At 31.3% G+C, this 27,982-nt stretch overlaps 1 protein-coding gene across 2 annotated transcripts; it reads right to left on the bottom strand.

The window, feature by feature from the left end:
- Positions 1–140: 140 nt before the first annotated feature.
- LOC105838813 (thrombospondin type-1 domain-containing protein 4) lies at positions 141–25,366 on the bottom strand. Of its 2 annotated transcripts, XM_012684662.3 has the most exons (16): positions 22,516–25,366; positions 16,723–18,462; positions 15,965–16,210; positions 13,377–13,579; positions 6,967–7,114; positions 4,035–4,201; positions 3,438–3,525; positions 3,115–3,151; positions 2,848–2,966; positions 2,624–2,756; positions 2,249–2,507; positions 1,869–2,069; positions 1,629–1,790; positions 1,274–1,450; positions 954–1,170; positions 141–513 (listed from the first exon to the last, which is right to left on the bottom strand). In XM_012684662.3, exons 4-16 carry the CDS (start codon positions 13,416–13,418, stop codon positions 377–379), a joined length of 1,887 nt encoding a protein of 628 aa, XP_012540116.2. In that variant the 5' UTR covers positions 13,419–13,579; positions 15,965–16,210; positions 16,723–18,462; positions 22,516–25,366; the 3' UTR covers positions 141–376. The 2 variants fall into 2 exon arrangements, with proteins under 2 accessions (XP_012540116.2, XP_012540115.2); XM_012684661.3 differs by lacking the exon at positions 15,965–16,210.
- Positions 25,367–27,982: the final 2,616 nt, after the last annotated feature.

Raw genomic sequence — 27,982 nt, 5'->3', positions numbered from 1 at the left:
TGCGTCAGATCATTATAACAAACCAATAATTACACGCGATCAGTCTCTTCTGTTTCTTTGTCAAATATTTAATTTAAACTTATTAACAAAATCTTAAACTTTGTATTAAATTGCTCTTTTTCTCTCTCTCTCTCTCTCTCTCTCTCTCTCTCTCTCTCTCTCTCTCTCTCTCTCTCTCTCTCTCTCTCTCTCTCTGCAGCATACATATCTACACTTCTATACATACAAAACATATAAAAGTTTTATTGTCTAGTAACTATTAAAAATTATTTGTACCAATAGGCAACAAAAATAGTTTTAATTGGCGATATATGCTAACATTACTAAAGGCAGTTTTTTTCATTGAAAAGTCGTGAGCATAATTGAAGGAAATTTTTTATTCAAAATCCGGTTTGGCTCGAGAACACGACAGACAGCAAGACTCTTGATAAAATTGATAAGAACAGAGCCGAGCTTGAGTGACTAAATTGCAATTAGTCATTTTGTCTTTACAAAGTGGATTGTCTTCAACACCTGAAATAAAATGTTAATATATAACACATAAAAATTCCATTTTATACATAATTTTTTTATAAATCAGGTATTAAATCAATAGGTAATTAACACAAGAAGTAAGAATGCCATTTCTTGATCGAGATAGTTCTTGGTACCTAATAATAAATTTTTACAGTCTCCAACTTACATAAACTTCGTATTTTCATTGGTCTTGAAGCACAATCGTTACATAAAGATGAAATAATTAATTTATACAAAAATTATTAATAGGCACCAAAAACTGTTTCAATTAAAAAAATGGCATTTATCTTATTTCTTATTACAATTTGTTATATTTTTTATATCAAGGATTACTTTATAAACCTTACAGAAATTTTATGGGCATCACAAAATGTCAATATATATAACAGCAATGTAATATTTACTAAATTATTTTAAACTTAAAGAATTCACTTAACCATTCGTTATTTCGGGATCATCCTGAATTTGAAGGACCTTGTGAGAATTTTCAGATGCGCGTAGATCGTCTCTGCAAGGATAATCATTACATGTCCTTCGAGATATTGGTCTATCTTCTTCTTTGCAATGAAGCTGATACGAATCTGGTAATTGACCGTCCGGATTAAGGCATCGAACTTCGCGTTTTTGAACACCTTTACCGCAAGATCGTGAACACTGTGAATCAATTGGCGGAAGAAAATACAATTTGCCGAGTTCTATCTTGATTTTTTTAGATTACACAATCTTGTAATTTCAATACGATAAAATAAATATTTACCGGCGTCCAGTCTGAAATGTACCAAGCAGAGCTGCAAGAATGTTCTCTGCATGATTTTCTACTTTCTGGTTTGTTTGCAGGACAATTCATGTCTAAGACGACACGTAGGGAACCTCGAAGAGTTGTAACACAGACAACATCTCTAACTTGCTCACCTATATCGCAACTTGAAGAACACTGAAAAAAAATATAATTACTCTCGTCATATTGAGAGATTGATTATAAAAATCTTTTTATAATAAGATAATAAATTAAAGAATAATTTTAAATATTATTAATTTATAATCTTACAATTAATTTTTTACTTAAAACTTATTTGTTATGGATTTATTAGGCAATTATATTCAAATCTGACCTCCGTCCAAGGTCCTGTGAACCACTGACCGCTGCAAGTTCTATTACTCAAACAATCTCTGGAAGTCTCAGGTCGACTCGATTCATCGCAAGATTCTTCATTAGAGTTTGTCTCGCAAAGAACTCTCCGAGTTTGAACTCCAATCCCACATTCTGCCGAACACTAAAGTTAATAATTATAAATTGCTAATAGAATGTATATTGTCAGTTCTCATAGAATTTGCAAATGGCAATAGCTCACCTGATCAGACCATTCAGTAAATAGCCACTGCGAGCTCTGAAGCTTCGCAGAAACAGCGTTCGGTGATGTTGATTTCATTAGACATGGTCCTAAGTCGCACGTTTCATGTGCCTCAGGTTTTTCCGAGAGATCGCACGGAGTATCTTCAGTAACGCAAGTTACGACCCTCGTTCTTTTCCCCACACCGCAGGACGTAGAACACTTTAAAACAAATGACATAAATTACGATTACTTAATCAAAATACTTGTATATTCATTATTATTTTGTTTATGACACAAAAATTATAGAAATTCCTTTTAAAAATTCTTTTCAAAAATTATTTTATAACAAATCAATATAAACTGATTAATTCTGCGTACATGTGACTGAAGAAAATTACCTGCGACCAAACGCCTACGGTCCATCGCGGAGCCGATGATTGAGAAGACGATTCTGTCGACGTTTGCCTGATGACGTTTGCCTCACACGCTGGCATCTCGCACACTTCGCTTGTCGGCAGATTTCTTGGTTCCGTGCAAGCGCCATCAGCGATTCTCATCGTTAAGGACGTTCTTACTTCCTGTACGCACTCAAGCTCGCGTGTACGAACTCCAGTGCCACAAGTAGTAGAGCAATCGCTCCATGGTCCGCCGCGCCACCTTCGAGAACAGAACTTTTGAGAAGAAAATAAAAGTGTGTTCTAAATATGATTAATTATGGTTTATGTAAGAGACTTCTTTTATATGGAATTGTACATGTATTAAAATTAAATTACCTGGGTGGACATGGCGTAGTGTTACATGGTCTTATGCGAACTTCGTGCAACTTTTCTAACCCATGACATTTCTTCTCCGGTACTGACTGCTGCGTGTGCTCTTTGATACACACGTGTCTGAGTATCTGTAAACCTTATGTAACATATAGAAATCTTTTGTACCCACAGATCTCTGCATAATTTGTATTGTAAAACAAACCAATTATCATCTAATTCTTGTTTACCTGCGCCGCACGATCTACTGCACTCACTATAAATCGCCTTCCAGATGAATTTTCTTTTCCTATAACGCCGTGGTGAAAAAGGTGGAAATGTTACATTGCTCGCTGGCCCATTTTCGAATCTAAAATTAATTTTCTGTAATCACTTATTGTTAAAAATAAAGTTCAAAACATGATATTTATTATGTAAAAAGCTAATTATAAAATAATATTTTAATTTATTGGATCAATTAAATATGTATATATTAATATATCGATATAACTTCTTACCTATTTGATAAGCTATGCTCAATACCTTTATTGGAAACTATAATCAAACAATGCTTTATTATAATCATTTTAAAGTATACATCTAACATTTATTACTTTACAAAAGAAGATTAACTTTAAAATTATTAATTCTCTGCTTGTGTTTATCAAATTTTTCCTTTAAAAAAAATAAAAATTAAAATAAGTATTCAAACAAAATAATAAAAAACAATTCTTTATCTGTAATGCAAGAAATACTTGAAAATCCGTAATAATTAATGCTTTTGTAAAATTATTTTTCTTCTATAAATATACATATTATATGGAGTATAGTAAAACAATACCTGAATTATGTGGGAAATGATGTAAATTTGTACTTCCGGGAATTCGATATCGATAAACAATACCAGGGTTTGGTTCCTGATATAATACCTACAAGATAATACTAGAATAAGATTATGTAAGTCTTAATTAACTTTAATGTAGATCTACTCAAAATAGTTTTAATTATTAAATTCTTATCAGACAATATTTTTAACTAATAAATTCTAGTTATCCGGCAAAAAAGCATGCAATTTAACATCACTAAACATAGAACTTATGCAATTTATAATGATGTGTTGCGGAAAATCATCGGTGAAAGGGTTAAATGGAACTCGGTTGAACTCATTAACGCCCACAATTGCTAGCGCGCAACAATTGTTACTAAGCCATCATTATTACGATCGCGTTATAACAATGTCTATAATTTGAATAAAGGATGCAAAATATTCCTTAAGATATAATGTATATTTTACAAATATAATATTTGAAGGTTTTTTATTGCATGTTGTTACATGTAAATAATTGTTATATTTCTTTTGTGTATGCAACAACCATAAATATTAAAATTATTATTTTAAATAATTTATATTAACATTTATCTCTCTTTTATTACTTACCATGACATCTATGGATTCCTGTAATGGGCCCACTGCAGAAAAGCTTTCTAAATTTTGAGGGCCTTGACGACGATAAACAAATGTTGTTCCAGCTCCATTGTATTCGCCGGACCAATTAATAAGATTATCCCCGTTCAACAAATAACTGCCATCTTGCAATCTAATTGCTGCAAATTTATTAAATTTATTATTCTATTATATATTCTTTTAAATTATAAAAAAATGTAACTTTTAATTAACTTAAATACATCAAATACTTGCTCTTTAATCCAAGTATTTATATATTTAATTAAAATATATTATAAATACTTGTAGTAAAAAAATTTAATCAAGTTAAAAGATTTAGTCAAATTAACAAATAAAATTTTTTGTACAGTTAAACATTAAACAATTGCAATAGCCAAATTCATTTGAGAGTAAACTCTTTGGTTAAAAGTTGTTTCTATTCATAGAACGACGATTCTCTTCGACATATCAATGACACAAATCACGCTAAAGTTGGCAATCATAAACATTTAAACGAGACATGGGCACACAATAGCATCACTTGTTTATGAGCAAGTTTATTGTCGCACGCGATTCATGTAATCCATGGCACGGGCCGGTGCATCTAATTTAGCGGGACAACGGTTCCTGTTCCACTTGCGAAGCAACGGCGTGTGAAAGATTAAATTACATTACACTACAGGTGCATTTCACAAAAAGCAGACAAATTAAAGCTAGAAAAATTTTATTCAAAATTTAATTTTTTTATTTCTAAATTACTCATTAATTAATTAATTTTAAGGAGATATTCTAGTCTAACAATTTTAAATTTTTTATATTTTTACATCTTTTAAACTTAAATTCTTAAGAATAGATAATAGTTCTATGAAATATTCAATAAAAATTCAAAAAAAGTTGGAAAAAGGTGAAATTATGAAACCTGGAAGCAGATAGTTTTATATATATAAAATGTAAAAATAAAACTTTGAAATCGTTATTTTAAGGTTTTGAAAAAATGCTTATTTTTTGTGCTGTAGACCAAAATATAATTTTTCTATAGAATTTAACTTACAAAGGAACCTCGCAAACTCGAAAATTCAAATTTTAATGAAACTTGGCATAAATGTAGAGGGAGGTAAATACATAAATTTAGAAATTTTTAGTTGATGCCCAAAAACGGTTTGAAGGAGTAAAACCACCCTTCAGAGTCGAGACATTTTTGCGGTTTTTCGATATATCTCGTAAACTAAACAAAATATTTAAAAATGTTTCATACAAAAGTTTTACAGCATAAATATCTCCATTTAACTGCGTTATTCATTTTTCGGAAAAAAATAAAAATTATAAAAAATTTTTTTTTAATAAATAACATAGTTAAATAAAGGTATTTATACTGTAAAACTTTCGTATGAAACTTTTTTTTATATTTTGTTTAATTTACGAGATATATCAAAAAATGTCTCAACTTTGAAGGGTGGTTTTACCCCTTCAAACCGTTTTTGGGCACCAACTAAAAATTTCTAAATTCATGTATTTACCCCCTCTACATTTATGCCAAGTTTAATTAAAATCTGAATTTTCGAGTTCGCGAGGTTCCCTTGTTAGAAACATAAAACGTTTATATGTAATATTTATTAACTACATTTTGTAAATTTTACATTTATTTATATTTATATGTTATTTTAATTTTTTTCATTGATTGGATATATTTCATATTATACAAAGCAATTTCATATCGATTTTCCTCGAATCATTTATCTTTGGAGATTAAGTGAGAATAATAGGAGGTGCGATCACACGTCGGCGGTAATGAAGGTTCCGACAGTATTGTTAACGATCACAACTAATCATGCTGACGACTCATTTGCTTATCGCTGATGCAATCATAAAAGATGTATAGATTATGATCTGTTACTTGCATCCTGTGAAAGGTAATCATTACTTTGATTGAGCTATGAATGGATTTGAAAGGCATCGAAGGCGGCATAATGATGATTCTCTTCACATATAATTGAGGCTCAATTTCTAATCAAATTTTGAATAGTATATCGCCACTTTATTAAATCTGTTTAAGCATACTATAAATTGCTTTAATATTCGTAATTATTTTCAATAATCCTTAAATCCTTAACTTTTTTATCTTACCATTAATGTTTATTGCAAATGCAAATCTCGGTATAGTAATATTTCAATATTATAATTTTATTTGAAACAAATGGCATCGTTTTTTTTCTTCTAAATCATGTCATTTTTATCTCGCTAGCAGAATGTCTATCATAAATTAATTTTTGCATGTAATCTTTCTCGAAACGACGATGGTCTTAATCGTCGGGTGCGGTTGCTATTTAACGACCACGCCATAACGGGTCACCGTAAACAGTGCATAAAACAGTGAGAAATCACGGTAGGTGGAAATGCATTCCTTGCAACCGGTTGCCTGCGATTTCCACGAAATCCAAAGCGATATTACTGAATTATTCTACCTGGCGCCAATCGCGCAATTAATGTTAGCACTGATAGTATCTAAACGCTAGCAAAAAGAGCCGCTAGTCACGTCCCGGTCATGTAACGTCCAATTTACATTGCAAAATACACAAAGTGGTGTATATTATATGCCGGCATCAGTTTATATCTTATAATAAAGTAATTATTGTCAACTTCCTTCATATATCACTCTTTCTATTGTCTCCAAAAAAATTTTATACATTTGCAGCAGTTTTAAAAAGTAAAAGGTAAAAATATATTTAAAAAACCCTAATAATTAAAAATATAATATTAATATGGACTGCAAAACATAAAATATATACTGCTCAATATACATTCAACCTCCCTTAAATAAATACGCGCATGCGTTTAAATATAAGGTTTAACGTAAAGCTGAATGAAAATAGTTTAGTCATCTCGATTTATCTTCATCAATAGTCACACAAATTCTCATTCCTCTTACCAAGATAATTCTGCGTGCGACGGAGTTCGGTCACGTTCAGTGCCAAGGCGCCACGTGGGACCACCGCTACCAAATTATACCCCGGCTCCAAAGTCGGCTCGGTGAAAATTCCGTCTATCAGATGACCGCTGCCAAATCTCACACCACACTGAAACAGTCGGTATAACATGTAGTATATGTGTATTAACCAAGAATTTCATGTGAGGGACAATAAATCGTGTGCGACTTCGTGGAAGCTGAATTTATCAGTTCTCAGCGTTCAAGATCAAAGATCCGTTGAATGGAGGTGATGAATGACGTTCCCGCGTGTATTTCTATTTTCCTAGGTGTTAAAGTGGAATCAGCAGTACGCGCCACCGTGCTGATGCCAATCTATGAAATAAATTAATAGGAAGCGACACACCCACCTCGATCGATGCAGACAGGCAATTTACGTTTTATAAAAATTTTCAATTTCCGTACATCAGCCGTGATAAGATATGAAAATCGCGAGAAGATGCGAAAATTCTGCAAATAGTAGCTAAAAAAAGCAGTCAGAAATTACAAGATATATTTTTGGTAGTCGATGAAATTTTTATCTACTGTATTTCGATTTACGATGTGATTACAGTTTTTTTTTTTTATTTGTAACAAACTTATCATCGCGATACTTCAGCCAGACGAGTGATAGAGTGCAGGCGGACCGAAACGGTGGCAAATCGTTGTCTAAATTTACCGTGACAGCCATAATTTCGCGTCACCCTTTCCGTTCTCCGGACGAACATTTTACATTTGCACGGTTACCGCACCCACTGTTTCGCTAATGCACAGAAATAAACACCGGTCGCGAATCGTCGGTCCTGGAAATTAGCACGAGTACGTAAGAACACCTCCTCTTTTAGACGCACGCTTCTCATGTAAATTGTATTTTCATACGAAACAGATATAACACAGAAAGTCGGGAATAACAACACATGCATTCAAAATAAAATAAAGAAAAGTTAAAAAAGAATTGTAACGGATAAAAATTATAACATATGCAATCGTTTCGATATAAATTACGCAAGAGCCATATTGATGATGCATGGATCTTCTGGAACATCCTACGTGAAGACACCAAAATAGCTTGAAAGCGAGATCTACTACATCGAAACGGTGGAATGTTTTTGCTTCCTCGCCAGATCGCCGCGTAAGATCATCAAGGTTAATTAAGCGATCAAACGGTAGCTTGGAGATGTAAGATGCGCGATTCGACCTGAATCGCGATCAAAATATTATCACGCTGTACCGGCCACGTGGCCCGGTTGTGGCATGTATATCAGTGTACGTTAAAGAGAGAAAGAGGGAGAAAGAGTCTCGCTTAATCTACCGCGAGTTTCTTCCATCAACTTACTAGTATCTGCAGTAATAAATCATTTTCTTACTCTTACGAATCACTCCCGCACTGCTTTATGCTATCGTTAAGTGACCTTGTTAATTTTTTGACAATATCACCCCTATAATATTTTCTAAATTTAAACTGTAATAAAAATTTTAACTCTATAAGAATCTTTGTTTTGATGTAAAATTAAAATAGAATAATTTTAAAATAAGTTAACATTTATTAATAAGTAAATAATTAACGCTAAATATAAAGATTATAAAATCAAATATTCACTAAATTTAATCTTTTATTTCAAAGTAAAAAAGTATGTTACTCTTTTGTTACTATAAATTACAAAACTATAGATTATGATTACGCATTAAAATCTGTTAAACAAGTTAATGAGTTTTATTTTACCAGTAAATTGAAATTATTATAATAAATCTCTAAAAAAGTCGGTTTTACTCACTCGAGTTTCTTTAGCAATATAGTCTATATGTGATATATAAAACACAATGTCACACATAATTCGACATTTTACACGTCAGAGATCATACAGAAAGAGTGACGGTGCTCGATTGAGGCTGACCGTTCATTTTCAACCGGGTTTAATCGGCGAACTGCACATCAAGCCGCGCCCAAACTGACACTCCTCTCTCCAATTGGATTAACTTGGGATGAATGTCAACTTGCTTGCCATTTGTATACGCAAGATCGCATGATGTTAATTGTATGAATATCGCATGAGCGAATTTATAAATCGGCGGCGAACAATGAATACACAGAGACGTAGAACACATATATAACATTCAAGCCGAAATATAAGAGAAAAAAAATATGTATTTTCCATTAAATATGATATAAAAAAGTAAAATATAAATTTTTTGCTAATTTTAAATCTGAATATAATTATATATAATAAATGCAGAGATAAAATAATTTCTTAAATTAAAAAAATCTTAAAATTGAAATATTGTTATACACTGTTATTCTTATTGGCCACTTTACAATTTTTTATTATTTAATTATTATTTAATTAATTAATGATTATTTATTAAATAATCCAAATGTGAGATATATATATATATATATAAGTAACATTATTAGATCTAATTAAATTCTTTTTTTTAAGTTAAAAAGATAAATATATATAATTTAAAAAAATTATTAAATTTTAATTAATGCAATAAAATTATCGCTTTTGAACATAACACCATTAAAAATTTTCAGAAATAGTTTAACAAACACTTGCGTAAAAATGTGTAAAAATAAAATAATTTTAATTAACAAGCTAATATCACAATTTATCGAATCGCATCATAAATAATAACGAACGGCCATATAATTCAGTCGAGCTTACGTATATGTAGCTCTTCTTGTAACACCTCGGTCACATTAGGTGTTTAAACAGCGATAAAATACGAGCGTGTGTACACTCTGCGTATCACCGAATAACGTACAAACACGCGATTAAAAGAGAACCATTTTCTTTGTGAACGGCTAAATTTTGCTTGATTATCTAAGATTACATCACAAGCAGGTCGTCCCAGTAAACTAATTAACTAGTGTTACATACTCGATTCATCAACGTTTCATTAATTTTGAGTTTTTAATGTTGCAAAAAAAGAAAATCGAAAAAAGCAGAAACTGCTTTTTTACTTTTCTTACTTAACAATAGCATAAAAAAACTATTAATATTGAAATACACTAGTATTCTTAATTTCCCGAAAATAAAGATTTTTTTCATCAAATGTGGAAATATGTAAGTTGTGATAATTACAGATTTCACTGATAAATTACTTATTAGAACTCTTCAATGTGAAAGAAATCTTAACATTATTGACGTAAAAGACAATAAGATAATATTATCTATTAAAAAATCTTGAAAAATACCGCTAGAAAAAATTAGAAACAACATTTCTTCTCAAATTTTCCGAAAATTTGTTCGTGCTAATAACACAAAAAACCATGATAGAATTTTTAATTAATCTGTATTAATTTGTTATTATTTATTAAAGTATAAAAATAATGTTATATTTTTGCGCAATAAAATTCTTACATTTTAATTCTGATATTTACATCGGTAAATAGTATAGCATGTTATAAAAATACTAGAGCATTTTGCATTTCTCAGCTGGATTATGCATAATGTTATCGACGAGAGTGAAGTTGAATGAACCTGAGATAGCGTCGCGGCGCGTCTCCCTTTTTACAATAATCAAGATCGGCGTCGAGTCGATCGTCTCACGATGATACCTAGCATCGAATCTCTGCTTATTTTCGGTGTGTTATTTTCGTGACCACTCAAGCCGTTAAATCCCCATCGCCCTAAATGCGGCGCATAATGACAAACCTGCTGCACGACGATGCACTGTGACGATCTTTTTATATCCGCCATTCGATTAAACATCAAAATTCTTTTAACGAAGTGCTTTCTTACATTTCTTCCTAACTTTGTACGAATAAATTGCTGACGTATTAATAAGACAATTAAAGGAAAATGTGAGCAATGCTTAATAACGTTCTATGTTATAAGTATAGGTAAATATAAATTATAAGTTAAATTTATTTAATATAATATTTAATTAAATATAATAAATTTATAACAAGAAATTTAGATCACATTTTAATTTTAATGTTACTATTTCAGTCTGAAACAGAGCACAAATCCTTTATACGATTACTTAATGTAGTTACATCCCTTTCAAGTCAAAATATTTAATTTTCCATTATTTATTCAATGTACCCTTTCGAGTGACATGAAAATGTCAACGAGATACTTAACTAATAGAGCTTGCCATTTATTCTCCTTTGCAAAATTAATGAAGACTGTGAGGCTGTAAACTATATGCGCTTAAGAATCTTATATATAAAATCTTTTGACAGAGACAAAAAGACGACAACAGTAATGCAGAGATTCGCCGACGATCTACGCCTTCTCAGTAACAGCCAAATAAATTCAGTTCCGCTCTTGATCCGAAGAGATCTCACGAGCCACTAAATGAAACAAATATACAGAAAATAAAGTCGTCCTCGCGATTTGATGACAAACATGCTCGGAACATGCGGAGGCCAGCGTAAACTTTCTGGCGCCGTGCGTTCCTACAATAATCAAGACGAATAGCCGCCACATAAACATGTCAAATACATTCACGTGAGTGAAAACTGAAATTTTATGACCAGATGTAAAAAAGTAAATCGTTCTCTCGCGAAAATTTCGATCCTTAAAATTTTCACTTTTTAATGTTTAATGTTTTTAATGTTTCTGCGTATGATATGTATTTATCTTCTAATTTTTATCTCTTTGCTTTACAGAAAGGCGAAGGAAATAATAAAAAAAGTCTAAATTTTGAAATTGCTAAGATTAAAAAACAAAAAATTAATATTACACTTTAACGTTTAATATAAAATTTCGTACGTTAAAGAAATGGAGAATTTGCAACTTAGAAAGATCTACGTCACACAAATAAAAATAAGTAAGAGTTTCTGCGTAAAAAATAAAAATATTGTTCCTTGTTCTTGAGAAGAAAGGAGTATTTCTAGAAATTACAAAATTTAAGGCCGCTCAATAAAAAAAGAATTTTTATCGACTGAAATTCGCGATTTAATTTCGGATTATGTGGCAGGAAGTTGCACACACATTCTTCTCCGATTATATTATTCTGCTATTCTAAAAATACGCACCGCCGGCAACACTTAGCCACAGGAATGTGTTAAACGATACTTCCTATTCAACATTCGATGTACTGGTTATTCAGGCATAATTTACGAATACCGAATCTCAACTGTATTGGAAGTTCAATTAATTCCGACACGTCTCTGCGTGTTGCCGCCCCGTTTACACAGGAAGAACGATCTTAGCACGTCTTTAAATTGTCCATAATTAGGCGCCAGTAGCGCTTAAATTATGCTAATAGAACATCGTTTCGCGTACAAGCCGGTCGGTCCGGTTAGAACGATGATGATGTTATATATAACTAACAAGGCCGATCGTTTGTTCTAATTAACATCTGCGATTTCATCTTTTTTATAAATCCAAGTAATACTTTCCTCTTTTTCACAAAATTGCTTTTGTCACGCTTGAATGTTTTTCATTGACATAAATACTGTTACTTAACATACAGTACTTTGATTTAAATTTGACAACCGAAAAAGTGTAGAAGAACAATAAGAGGCAAATTTTTTCACAATTAAAAAAAATAAAATGTTTATAATTCTGGAACTATAGGTTTTATTCGTTTTATATGTAAGTTTGCTTTATAAATTTATCTAAAATATATGTATGTATTTTAGGAGAATTTCTACGATATGCAGATAAAACTCTACGCTCATTTATAAGAAATTCTTATCATCATGAGACGAAGACACTGTTGCCGTGTAACACTTTTTTATTGCCTCGTAGATGCCGTCGTCGACGAGAGTCTCATCGCCCACAGAAAAAGCATCATGAACTAAAGAAGGAGAACAGATATTGAAAGAGTCTGATTTGAATTGATTCGAAGATCAATGAATACAATAGACAAAATCTAAGAAATTTGTTTATGTGAACTTTTATGAATCATAATGTTTTCTTCTGATAGCATATTTAATATAAAAACGTTTTACCTATCAGAATTAATTTTATTAATAGAAGAATATTAAAAACAAGATTTTTATATAAATAAATAATTAATATAAAACATGTGCAAGAATAAAATTTGTTAAAACTTCAATAGTACGTAATGATTAGAGAACATTTTCACGTTTCTCATTCTTTATCTTCGTTTGTAGACTTTATCTATTAGAATTATATCATTTCAAATATTGATGAAAATTAAGATTTCCATGAACTGTGACGCAAAAGTTTTCATCCATTACCTTTTCGTTTCTGAGAAGAAATCATACGATCGACCCCAGTGATCCGGACTGGCGGCGCTATGTTCGTGACATATGCCGGAACATATTTACGAACAATTTCGCCCACGTTTGATATACGAGTTTGACATTGAAGCTGCAGCCGGACGGCTGCCTTAATGGCGCGGTAAATCACACGTCAATATATATTAGTCGTGTTGCGCTTATGCCTTACCGTTAAAGATAGCAGCAAAAAGGGAAGAACGAGTGGCTGCATCTTGACGGATTTTCACTCTTGCGGCCTCACTGTCGATGCATCTCGCTCCAGCTTCCGGTGGGACGGTGCACACTTTTCTTTTCGCACTATACGTTTGATCTTACGTCATTTTTCACTGTTTTAAACAATGCTCGTTGCAATATGGATGAATTTCTCGTTGACTAGAAGTATTCAGCAACCAAAACGTTAAATTGTTAAAAAATTTTTTCTTCATTAAAGTACTATATGTTATTAATCTTAAACTTTTTTAATGTTATATAGATATTTATAAAATAATATAAATTGTTTTATTTAATTTTAAGCAGTAATGTTTATTCAACAGTAATGTTGTAATTAAAAATTAAATATTTAAAAAATGTTTTAGGACATAATAATAAAAAAATGTAGATACTATGAAGAAAAAATATAGATACAGAGAAAAAGCTTTTTCAGTAAATAAATCAATGTGATTAATATCTTTGTATCTATTTATGCAATTATATCGCGGAATCTGCGATAAGATAGAATTTTTTGCTTATTCCTGTAATATTTCGCGAACAGTGCCGATAAGAGTATTATCATTGTAACATTCCAAAGATAAAAGCTTATGAACATCGACACGAATCGCATGGAATGCAATTACATCATCATCTATAAAGTTCCGACGATTCACAATTTTACGAGAGCTTGATTGAACACTAGTAAATTCACCGTTGCGTTAAATAATATTGCTTCATAAAAACGTTAATTAAATAACGGGTTTATTAAACGTCTCTCGTTTGCAATTCTTTTTACACCTTTCTTGTTATAGTTTTTTATAAAAAATAAAGCCAAATGTATTTTAAATAATAAAACTATGATTCATAAAATGCGTTTTAAGTTCATTAAATGTGATACTATAATAAATCAAAAACAAGATATACGTAGCTTTTTCAATATTTGTTTAAAAATTCCAAACAAAGATATTTAATATTAAAAATTTGCAGTAGAAGTACAAACGCAGGTATATTTTATTTCAATAAAAATGTATAAATGGCGAAATGTGTTAATAAAATATTAGAAATTGATTAAGGACAAGGGATTATTGCATTTAATAATAAAACGACACGACTCACTTAATTAATAGGCAGGGAATTAATTATCGTTACAACTTGTTTGTGCTTAAATGACATTTGACATTCAAACCGAATGTTGTAGCGTGACGCTGGAGAAGCTAACCGAGACGAAGGAAATTAGATATTAGAGAAGTCATCGGTTAGCGTGCATGTGAGCGCATATGCACGTATAATGTTTTCATGCTCCAGTTGCTAGTGAGCGTTAGACAAGAACTTATATCACCCGTACGTCGACCTGTCGAAGGTAGAGTAGCCCGAAGCGAGAATTATCCGGCGAGATTACGCCTACCGGAGAGATTCAACGCATATCATTACGTATTTTGATATATTAAATTAGAGATGTAAGATTACCTTTCCTAATTCATTTATCTTCAAAGACAATATTTCTTCCGTTTGTTTCAAAACAAGATCGATTCACGTGATATCCTGTCATCGAAATCAATCAATGGACCACACGAGGACACGCGGATTACAGACGGATCGTAAATTTTGATCGCTTGCCAACGGGAAAGTCTGCCCCCGCGCAAATCTATGCACGCGCATAGCGCGAGATAAATCGCCGACAAAGGCCGCGCAAAGTCGCGTCGCCAATTATACGAGTGCGCTTGCATAATCAAGTACGATAAATTTGCCGCAGTCGAACGCGTTCGAAGTACCGAGGGATTTTTGCAGAAGCAGAACTCGCAGACTCAGTTACGCGCACCGTCCGCTGGATATTCTGAAATGCGATAGTTTCTCGTGATAATGTCATTGCACCAAAGTGAACCGTCGCGTAGCGCCCGATGCGCGTTATCCGCTGACGAATACATTCCGCGATTTCGAAAAAAATTGCCGACATTATTGACGCTCGGAACGGCGTGCAATTTATTCACGTGTACAAATACGCGATTGATGCAAATCAATCCGCGTGATACATGCTCATTAAAACGCATACAAAACGTTAAATTAAAATTATTACTAGTTCGAATGCACCCCAACTGCATCGCGCACACCCGCGTAGCGAATAAATTGCGTGTGCATGATAATTTTATTGACTTTTTGAACAGAGCATATAGTTTACACCTCTCAAGTTGGAACTAGTTGTCGCCTAGATAAAATTAATAATCTTATGTATTAAAATGTCGCGCAGTCTGTTAATAACTACAGAGTATTTCATTAGCACCGGCTGTTTTATTGATATTAGCATTGCATTATAATTTTTTGTACAAGTGATGTAAAGGCAGTACTTATTTATTGACATCTTATGCTAAAAATACTATTCTATCGGATTTTATTCTATCTTATACGAATATAATTATGAAGAAAATTATACTTTTGTATTAGCAAAAGCTTATGTTAAGTTCTATAATTATTAGCAGAATTAAAATGGTACAACAAACAAATTAATACTTATGTGTTGTTACGAGCATTTTTTCATGCATACTAAAAATATTATGCGGTCATTCAACGTACCTACGTGTAAGAGCCCTTGTTATGAGTTGAAAAATTATTTGTGTGCGTTTCCGTATGTATGTTTTCTATCGGGCCACCGTTTATTGGTAGTCTTACTTTATTGCAGAGAAAACACGTCACATCGTGGGATGGAGCATTTGAGGGAATCTTACGCAAGTTGCGGTGTACCGTTTATTTTTACGATTATCGAACCCCGTCGGCACTGCCGCACTATTAATATGTGTTTGCAAAAACCTGTCAGCAAGTCTGCGAACAAGGAATCATTTTCAATCGAGTGGAATGTAACTAATCACAGTTGTGCACCTTGCATTTTTTTGATCCCGGCTGCGTTTGCAATTATACCAACTACGATAATTATGTGAACTAGACTTTTTATTACTCGTGTTGCAATTTGTCAAATTGGATGCAAATAATTTTCATTTGGCTGTCGTAGAAATGTCTGACATGTTTACGCATTATTTTTAAACGTCCGTGTAATTTATAATAAAATTAAATTAAATTGCCTAGCTTTGGTTGATTAAATTACATTTTTATAAAGTTATATTAATTATCATTTGCTAAAATTTTCCTTTTAAGTTACATATTTATAACTACATAAAAACTTATATATCTTGTATTATTTTTTTATATAAATTTAAATCATAAAAATATTGTATAATTTATTCAAATTTAGTATTAAAGAGAATAATTACATTTATATATATAAATTTAATTAAAAACAAAAATTAAATCGTGATCTTTGTGATTACTTGACTGACCTGTTGCACTGAGTTTGAATTGTACGTGAAACTGTTGACAGAGAATAAACACACTACCCAGACACGGCAGCTAATATCAACTCACATACTGATCACAGAATACATCTCTTATTTGCAAATTTGCAGAGCAAATTATTATCACATCGGAAAGATTCATCTCAATTAATTGCACTGTAATTACACAATTATCCCAAACACGTAGTATTTGGTTCGCGAGCTAATAGACTTATCGCTAATTAATTCACCAGCTGTTTGGTTTATCAACGCCACCGACAAAGCGTTCATCAATGTTACAATCGGAAAATATCTTTGTGGATTGATCGCATGAAAGTTTATATCGTAATGTTCCAACAGATTTGTTCTTTTTTTTCCGTATTATCTCGCGTGTAAATCTAAATGTGTGTACAGTGCAGCGAGAGATGCATGTTACAGGCTAGTAAGCCGATCCGAGAGCCGAGTTTCTCTGTCAGAGGTGTTGTTTCGTACTAACGGCTCCCGTCGGTGGAGGACCGATTTTATACGCCCGTGTGAAGTCGCGGAACCGAGCTTTGGGCGCCTCTGCCACAGCGCGTCACCTGGTAACGCCATACGAAGACATTATTTTAATACCTGAATGAAAATGCTCTTTTCTTTGTTTTGACACGAGTCTTTAAATAACACAGGAGGAAAATTTGTTAAAGGTGCAAGATAAAAATTAATGAAGAAACCTATTAATTGGAATACGATTAAAGCAAATCTGAAAATTCAAAAATGTCAAAGAGACTTACTTAAACAGATTTTGAATTAGCCAATAAAATCGAATTTTAGTAATTCAATTAGACTTAATCTAAAGATAAAATCAGAAATGAAATTATGGTACTATGTGGCGTTATAATTAACAAAATCACTTAATTTAGATTATTTTAGAATCTACTTTTTTTTATGAAATCATTGGGTGGCATCAATGATGATTTCAAACAATATATGTATGACAAAAGTGGTACATGACCAACATCTCTGTACTGAGAGAGAACAAACGAGGAACATTCCTAGTACGATCGGTCATATATCAAATCTCACTGCTGCGAAACATCAACATGATTTATGATTGACTAACCGTTCACTATTAAATCTCATAAAAGATAAATATCTTCTCAGATACGAATATATTTGCGTACATAATATCGACATATTCGTGGAAATGTTTCTTGAAAGGGAAAATACCGATCTACATCAAATAATCTGCATAAATTTGCACAGATAATTTTTCAAAATTTCAAATGTTGAGGAAATCACAATTAATTGTGAAAACTTATTATGTGTTTTGAACGGTTTTAGGAGGAAGCGATGACAGCGACTGACATTGATAACCGATGGGTGACTTTCGCCGGTTTAACATCTCGTTCGTTGCAGCCTAGATGCGTTCGCATACAAGGCAGCCTGTAATTAGCGGTCGTCCCGGTGGCGATCTAATACGTTTTACGAGTAAATTATCGAGTGGCGCTACGTAGATAGAATTAGCCACGTCGGTCTGTCGACTGATATCGCTAAATTGCTGCGTTCTTAGAGCAAGGAGTGCGTCCAGACTGCATCTTGCTCCCTCGTATCATCGTCGTTCATCAGCCTTCGCTCCGTTCGAGGTATAAATAAATATACCGGGTCACCCTCTCGATCGCATCATCAAAGTATGAGGAATAATTTTAAATCTGCGATAGCAGAACATTCTTCCGTGAGAGACAGCGGTCACTGTCTTGCGAGAACCTGTAGACAGAGTGTAAGCATCAAATACAGAGAATTTAAAGATATATTTAAATTAAAGATTGATTATAATTTGAATAAATTCCTCAAATTGTAAAAGTAAAACTAATAACACTAACAATATATGTATACTTTTTATTCTTTAACTAACGAGATCATCATTTCTGCATGAGAGCGATAAATATTACATAAAACAATCTCTGCGATATGTATTGTTTTATGTATTTTTATATTTTCTAATCTCTGTATTCTTATTCGTCGAAAAAACATACGATAAATGAAATAGAAAACATATAAATTAAAAAAAACATAAAACGTTTCTCATGAAAATCGTGGTTTCCATTTGTTATATGCTCATGAATATTTCATGATGATTATCATCCTGACAAAGATACTCTCGGTAGTTTGCCTACTGAGACTACCTTCCTAAAGGTAATAATTAATTAAAAAACTAATAAAGTAACGATTCCAATTGTAAGTCATTTAAAATTGAAATAATTTTCAATAAAGTTATCTAAATTTAACAATTAAACATTTATAAAGTTTAAAATTAATGTAAGCAGTAAATATTATTTCAAAGAAAAATTATTATTCAATAAAAATTGTAAATTTTATTAATAATAATAATAAATCTAAATGTTTATGTATAAGTTCTAATGGATCGGCATAGATAAATGAGCATTAATGTGTGTTAATGTCAATTTCTGACATTTTATGAGTACGTTTTCTTGTAGAATAATACACATATGTTTCAATATTATTTTACACTATTAAAATCATACTTAGAATTATCTGTAATATTATTAATAACAAAAAATAATATATATATATAAATAATAAACATTTTATAAAACATTTAAAACACATTCCAATAAGAATAAGTAATCAGAGAAAAGAACAGTACGATTAATATTTTATTGCAAGTAATAACGATCATGATCAAGTATCTGTTTAAGCTACTTAATTATAGTTATCCTAGTGTAATGGCGCTAATTAACAAGATTTTAATATTTATCAGATCTTCTCCCGACACATTCAAATGCCACGCAATGATTCGATGTAATACGGTGATTATAGCATAGCAAGTGGAGCTAATTGCACGACTCGTATAGCTACCTGCTTTTTTGCCTACACCGCTCGCAGTGTCATTGACTCGATGACACCATTCATCGAGATCATTAACGTTGCGTCATAATTGGCCGATTCAGGCGATAACGATCGGTGTGTGTGCTTTCAGCATCAAACAAACGTACGCCTGCAAGCGTAAATCCTTTGATGCTTCGCGAACGCGAGCTTTCGTCGCCTCGACGTGATATAGCATCAGTGCCGGCTTTAACTCGGCAAGAATCATTATTTTGACTAGCAAATGATGTATTTTATAATTAAAATCACACTTTTTGTGCCATTCGCTACTGCCAATAACCGCTGCGACCACCGTCCTGTCTTTCTCTACAGAGACAATCAACCTCGAACTTACATTATGCAACTTCGAAAGATATGCGGACCCGTCACACGGTTGCTCTAATTTTCGCGAGACGCCCGAGGAGACTGCTATTTATTAACGCGCGGAAATAAACGCGCAATTCATTCATGCTAATGGCATCTGGTGCATTCATAACTTATCGGCAAAATCCGCTTCACACCGCCGCGCAATGTGCAACGGTTTAATATTAGGCGCTGATCTGCACGTCCGTGCATTCTGTTACGTAATTGGTGAGAAGAGCGAAATTTTTGCGCGAATCATTGCGGCGGACTTAATAGCGAGAACACGGGAAAATTTCGCAACTATACGCCACTACGATTATTCCTTAGATACCTGCATCGCGTTAAATGACTTTTTAAATACTGTAAGATGGAAATGCACACCTTGATATCGCTCGGATTCGCTTAAACGTATAGCATAATGGTGCTATAAATCAACAGCGAGAAACCTTAATCGAGTTTTTCTTCCAATTTTATTTGCCATTAGCGCGAAGTTCTCAATCTTCCTCCTGCTAGCAGTACCTATATTTACGATATTCACAGTTAAAGAGTTCCTGCATTAGGCGCAGTGTTGCAATACGAACGTTGCTAAAGGCTACGGTGTGCGAACAATCTAACAGCATGTTAAATCCAGCGTGAAAACATTTCATTAACGTACAATATAAGTTGCAGAAACAGCATACAATAAACAATTCCAGGTAATTAACGTCACTTATCTGACCTGAACTAAATACAGATTTTTAGTTTACCAGCAACGCCATATCTACTTCATAAACTTACATGTTTACATGTGGGCCAACGTGACAAACGTCTTGCTTACTTGAACGCGCTCACGTTAACGGCTAGGATATAATATTATAAAATTATACGTAAGTAAATATTTAATAAATATTAAATAATGAAAAGCGCGCAATTAAGATCACGATCGTATCTACATGTTCTCTTAAACCGAACCTCGACCCGTACGATGATGATACATCTTCATTCTAAACATTGATCGTGGCAGAATAAGGTCTCGGTGGCGTAAAGTCTCTACCACGCGAAAATATATAGTCGTAAACGTTGAAATTTCTAGTAGCACTCTTCGACGTTGCACTTCGCAATGAGTAATGTAATACTACAATAATTAGGGCAATGATAATTGCAATTTCTGCTATTTTAAACTTTAACGCTTATTTTAGACTAAACTTTTATTGAATTGTTCATCTAATAATTAATACTATTTAAAAACGCAAAATTTCTTTTTTTATTTATGATCTGTTTTTACTTTATTCTGATTTAATTTAAACTGTCAAATTAAAGATGAAAAGAAAAGCTCATGACTCTTTGTATCTTCAAAGCTCTCGTCTTCATAACGAAATTTTTGGCACCAATGTTGAACTGTACATTTGTTGGTCTCCTAGTCAAATGCTTAGTTAATATTGCAAGCTGCTTTACGTTCTATTTCGAACTTGCACGATAAAATCGCTTGAATAATTTAATTTAGCAGCTTAAAATAACAAAAATATAAATAATAAAAACAAACCATTATATATAAATTAAAATACTAAATTTTGTGCTAAAAAATGGTATATTACATAAATTAAAAATTACTCCAAAATAAGCATTAAAGTTAAAAATTGTAAAAACCGCAATTATTTTTGCACCAACTTAATATTATAATAATTTTATATAATACTTCGTGATATATTGCGAAAGAATTCTTCATGATCTAATCGTTTAAAAATGATTTTTCTTCCACGACGGGAACTCGGAGCAGCGGTCGCCTTTCAATAAAAGCAGCGGTTACTCGTCGAAGACCCGCAATTCATGGGAATCATGCCTCGTAGTAATTTTACGTTATCGCTAATGCGACGGTACACTGTAGTTAGCGTGTTATCGCTGGTCCGTCCCCTCCTAGCTTTTTAAATACCGCCACCGGACCTGTTCTCCTATCATCATTCGCGTGGAGGATACGCGTATGATTCTATCTATGAAACGAGAGATCCATCCATCCTAATCTTAATCAGGCAATTTAAAAAACGGAAATTTGCCGATTGTATTCTTATCCAAATATTTGGAGAATTTCGGATAACTAGTTATTTTCAATTAAGATAAGTCACTTCTCTTTTTAAATTAAAATAAAAAAATTTAATACAACTGGACGTTGAGTGTGCGTACATTAATATAAAGCTGCTTAGCTATTTTTGGAAATTTTTACCGTGTTTATATTAAAAAAATAATCTGCAATTATTTAGAAAATCTAATTGTAAGGTAACAAACAATAAGATATACATTTGAATTTCTCAAACATAAGTTTGAAAATCTATTTTACAGTTGATTCTCGTGAAGATGAAGTAAATAAGTCTATTAAAATGCGACCTTTTAATAAACATAAAGGATTTAAAAGAGATTTAATCAAATGCTATCGTATGCTAATAAAGTGAAATAAATTTATTGACATTAGAATAATGTTGAAGTAAAACACGCGATCGTATAAATTAATTCCCCACTCGCCTCACCCCTCACACGCATCTATTATTAATTCGCAACTCCCTCATAAAGATTCAGGTTCAGGAACTTACTGCGACTTACCCAGTGAATTATGTATTCGGGTGCCACCGTCGCCGATATTTAAAGGCGACTACCACGGACAGATTTACGCACAATTCCAGAGTGTAATTCTACACTTTTAACGAAGTAACGGTCGGACCGTGCGTCACTCTTAATCCGCTGTGTCTGGTAAATACCTTTTAATCGTGATCTTACGTCGCGGTCTCTAGCTCGCGTCGAAACGACGGTAATACTCTCTAACAAGTATTTTCAATAGGCTCGCCTATAAGCATAGCTACCTTCCGCGGTTGTCCTAAAATACTGCGCACCTCGATACTATCGCTAATTGACGAACGGCAATAAAACGCGCGTTGCGAAGCTGCTTATGCTGATATTATGTAGAGTAGAATTATTTTCCTTTCTAGGAAGAACATAATCTTGCATCTTATCGAAATGAAATCACTGATAGAAGCTACAGCAGCAGCACACGAAGCAACTGCAACACTATAATATAATATATGTAAATCGATAATAGCTTTTAAGAGAAACTAATATACTTTTTTCTTAATTTAATGCTATAAGCGTTATAAGCTTTCACTTCTACATTTACTTTATTTTACCCTGCTGAGTATCGCTCCAGGTGACAAATAAATTGACGTCATTGCGTCATTAGTTTTACGAGGAAATTGACCAAACCTTTCGCGGGTGGCGGAATGTACAATTTCCGTTTCAAACGTAATATCAGGTAATATCAGCCCTTCCCAACCGCATGACTGATGCATTCGATTGTGAACGATCAATAGATCGCGGGATCCGTGTTATTTGGAAAATTACTCGCACAACTTGGTTCAAGATCCGGTTCATATCTTACAATAACAGTGTATTGTTACGTAGTAGAGTGCGGAAGCCTTCCGGCAGATGCAGTGCAGTTTGTCATCACAATATCGCAATTTTTGCACTTTATTTTTATTTTTATTTCGATTAGCAAACAATTATCTTGTTAGTCGCATGCCTCGCAATTTACCGCATGGTACAACTGAAGATAATTGCGATATTTATAACGGCATTCTAAATATCTGTAACAAAATCGTGAGATAGTGAACTTTAAAGATTTTACAGATCGTAAAATATAATACATAATCTACGATCTAATATCAACAAGATATTTAGATATTCTAAAATATTAATATATAAATATTTTCAATATAGTTTTGCAAGTTTTAAAAAATTACAGCATTAGAAAGCAAGTTAATTCTAAAAACTATATCATTTTTAGTTTAGATAAACAGAGAATATACAGAATATGTTTAAATAGTCTTATACAATGATTCAATAATTTCTAAAATTAAAAATTTTTTTCAATCTAATCATGCAATAAAAAATGTATTAAATTTTATATTGTATTTATTATGTGTATGATACATATTTTTATAAGTAACGTTATTTTTATTTATTTGTAAGATAGTTTAGTCTTACTCGAACTGTTTTTCTCCCAGCATCTTGAATATAAGAATCAAAGTTCTAGATTCCCTTCTCCATTAAAGGAACGTCCGATCTCGCTTAAAGAATAAAGAAATCGTAGTGCTTTTCGCATGATAACCCACGACAGAAACATGAGGCTTTCTTAGATACTGACCAGCTACGGAGACTACGGTCTCCACGTAGAAATGCATTCGCATCTGGTCGATCTGACAGATGCCGGAGAGCCTTTCAGGCTGATAAATCCTGCGTTTCTTTAAGAGATTTCTTCGTTTCTCCCGTCGCGATTGGCACCAATAAGTCCAAAGGGTTCGTCACTATGGCTATCAGAGCATCAGAACGCCTGTCTGCGCAAATGTTGATTATATCCTTGCAGATCGCGGCATTTTTGTAGAATAAGATAAGTATTAGTGAGATCCTTGTAGAAGATTACATCATCTTGAATCACAGACTAGTATCTTCTTTATTTTTAAAATAATTATTCTTACGCAATTTCATATAAGTACAGAATAAATTTAAATTAAACTTAAACAAAAAATAGTAAAAGAAGGGATAGCAAAATGTATACGAATGAATATATTTCATGTAGATACATTTAAATGCGATTTCTTTACTTAAGGTCATCTTTTATCAATCAGCAAAAAACAATGTTTTCCAAAAGTAGTTTTTAAAACATTAAAAAAATAGTTTTTTTAATATTTCCTTCAAAAAACAGACATAAATTATGAATCCCTCTTTCTTCATTAAAAAAAAAACATGTATTTTAATATAAAAAAAACATTTTTTCTGACATTTAAATATGTAAAACAAAAAAATTCTGGTTTTTAAAATATTTCAAAAATATTTAAAATGTCTTATATTTCTTTCTGAAATAAAAAAACCATTTGTTTTAACATCTAAACAAATCTTAATATTAATATTAAAAAAAATATTTTTCTAACATTTCATAAATATATGAAAAACGTTTAAGGTTACTCTACAATGTGCTTTGTTTCCTATTATTTGCTTTTTGCCTACTATCTTTTTGTCTCTCCAAGTACTGTTTTATGGAAATTGACGAGATAAAAGTTAACAAATTCCGAAAAAAACAAGAAACACATGACAAAAAACACAATTGTTGATAAAATAGTATGTTAAAAGGCAAAGAGATAATAGGCAAGAAACACGAAGCAAAAAGTACATTGCAGATTAGCTTTTATGTAAAATTTAAAAAAATAATTATTTCACATTTAAAAAGTTTTTTTCATATTTGAAAAACATTATTATAAATCATTATTTCAAATAAATGATTATATATATAAGTACGCATATATCGCTCTATAACCTCCCAGATAGCACAGAGAGTTCAAAAAGAATTCAATTGTATGTCACCAATTATGAATTCTTTTTAAGATGTAAAAAGAATTATTTTTATAAAAATATAATAAATACAATTAAGTTCTTTTTGAACTACTCTGTGCTATCTGGACTATTATAACTTTATTTCAACATTAAAGAAAACAGGACATATAAGTGGAAATATTTATTATAAATTAAAGCTTATACATATATGCATGTCATCAAATAACAATATATTTGCACCTGAGAGCTACAGTACGCTTCAAAAGCTCCACTAATATTATGCAACCGCGTGTATAATAAAACAGTACCTATCCATATATGTCCATATGTATTCATTCGTGAGCTGATAATGTACTTCTCAAATCTTATTTAGATTATCCTCTGACTTCATTCACACCAAATATAAAAGCATTATTATCTTAGAAAAATTCTTCGTAGATGTAATGACATTAATTCTATAGTGTTTTTTTTTGCGATGAAGTAATGATCTGTATTAATTTTTTACACAAAAAAAGGCTTTCATTCTGCTTAGCCTAAGTAAAAAAAAATTAGAATTCTAATGGTAATAATAAACATTAAATTTCGTTTTTTAATCAAACCAATTATATTTCTGCAAAAAACTTATTTTATAGAAATAAAACATATTAACAAAAAATAATTTAATTTATCCTTAATTTAATATAATAAATTAGACTTTGTAAAATCTAAAGGCCATTGCGCATACATTTCTGTAACCGTTAACATAAGAAATTAAGCAATACAATTGTTTAATTCGATCAGCTATGGCTGATTTGAACAATATGATCGAAATCTTACGATTACGGAAATGTACGTGCAATAACCTTAATATGGACTTTTTATTCATTTATTTTTCCTTATATAAATAAAGTATTTATTTAATAATATATTTTATATGATATATTATATTAATATGATATATTATAATAATATATTATATTAATAATATATTTTAAAATTTTATTTTATTAATATTTAAAAAAAATTTGTTTAAAATAAAATTCATTTAAGAATATAAAAACATAGGACTTATCTAATCGCTTCATTTTTTTAAACATTATGCAAATAATAATTTAATATTTATGTAAATATTAATTAATATTTATTATATAAATATAAACCAATTTTAAGTAACTATTTGAAATATTTAAAAACAATGTATTTGAAAGTTTTAAATAAAATGGCTTCGTGATTGATATGATTTTTATGTTGGATAAAAGTGCTCCCAAGATTTTCAAGTTATCGATATTTTGTTCAATCTAGTATTTTTCTTACATAAATCAATTCTCATTATCATTCTGCGTAAAACTTGAAAAAAAATCAAAAAATAAATAACTTACAAAGTATATCTCTGATCGTATTTCTCTCATAATACATTCTAATGCGAGATAAAATATTTTGTGAAACATTCGATTCTTGGTAACATCAACTTAACACTTTCAAACTTAGAATGATAAAAAAATCAATTAGATATAAAATAATACATAACGTTAAGAAAAACTTGCATATTGCATATGCATTGTGTCTACATCTAAAAAATAAAATTATCAACCAATTCTTTTTGTTATTCTTATCATTGTATATAATCTATATATGTATAAATCTTAAAATATTATAGGCAACAAAAAAAACCACATTAAATAATTCCAGAAAATGAGTTTTAAACTTACTAACTTACATTTGTTTAATTTCTTAATTTTTTACATTTATAATTTCGTTAAAAATAATGTCGAATCTCGTTCGCAAAAAAGCGTTTAATCCTCAGCAGACACTGTGAATTTAAACTACTATCGCGGTAAATTTGTTTAAAAAATTTTATAGAAAATAAAAAATTTATTAAAAACTAATTAATATTTTTTAAAAATATTTTTGAAAAATTTTTAACTAAATTTAATCTTTTATTACTATTAAAGAGATTTAAGAAACTCTTTTCTAAATAGAATCTAGAAAATTTTATATTCTATAAAATTTTCTAGATTCTGTTTAGAAAAATTACATAGTGCCTGCTGATCAATATCCGTTAAATTCAATGAAAAGAAAGAATTTAGGCCTTCAAGCTCTCAGGCACATAAATTGGAAATGTTAAGACATGGAATAAAAAGTGAAATAAAAATGGTACCTTTGAAAATAATAAAAGAAATAATTTTAAAATAATAAAATTCATCGAGACAAATATTAGATATTTTTCTTCCAACATTGGATTACGAAATTTGAATCAAACGTATAAATTCGACGCTAAAATCACAAAAGATTAAATCTCGTCTACAATGAGTCGTTAGTCGTAAGAAATTTAACCAATCATGTTCGCTTATTCTTCTCTAAGATCAACTGGATTGGTTAGATTTCTTACGACCGACGACTAACGACTCATTGTAGACGAGGCATTACGCAGTTTCTCGATCGTACATAATTTCCATTATTTTACAGTATGATATATTTCGTCGAACATTTTTGAAAATAAAAAATCAAATAAGAATTATGATTCGTCGATTTGCTCACTGCTTAATCGTTTCCGTGCGTTTCAAAAAATTTTTAACAATAAATTTTAACATTTAAAAGAAGGTAATAAACAGCGCTACATTACATTTTTATTTCTAATTCTTAAAAAAAAAAAAAAAAAATCGTTCTTATGTAATTTTAAATCAATGAAGATTCAAGAATGACGAGTACA

The sequence above is a fragment of the Monomorium pharaonis genome, chromosome 4, assembly GCF_013373865.1.
Source record: "Monomorium pharaonis isolate MP-MQ-018 chromosome 4, ASM1337386v2, whole genome shotgun sequence".
NCBI lineage: Eukaryota > Metazoa > Arthropoda > Insecta > Hymenoptera > Formicidae > Monomorium > Monomorium pharaonis.
Note: the sequence above shows the minus strand (reverse complement) of the source record. Positions and strands in the feature narration are given on the sequence as shown.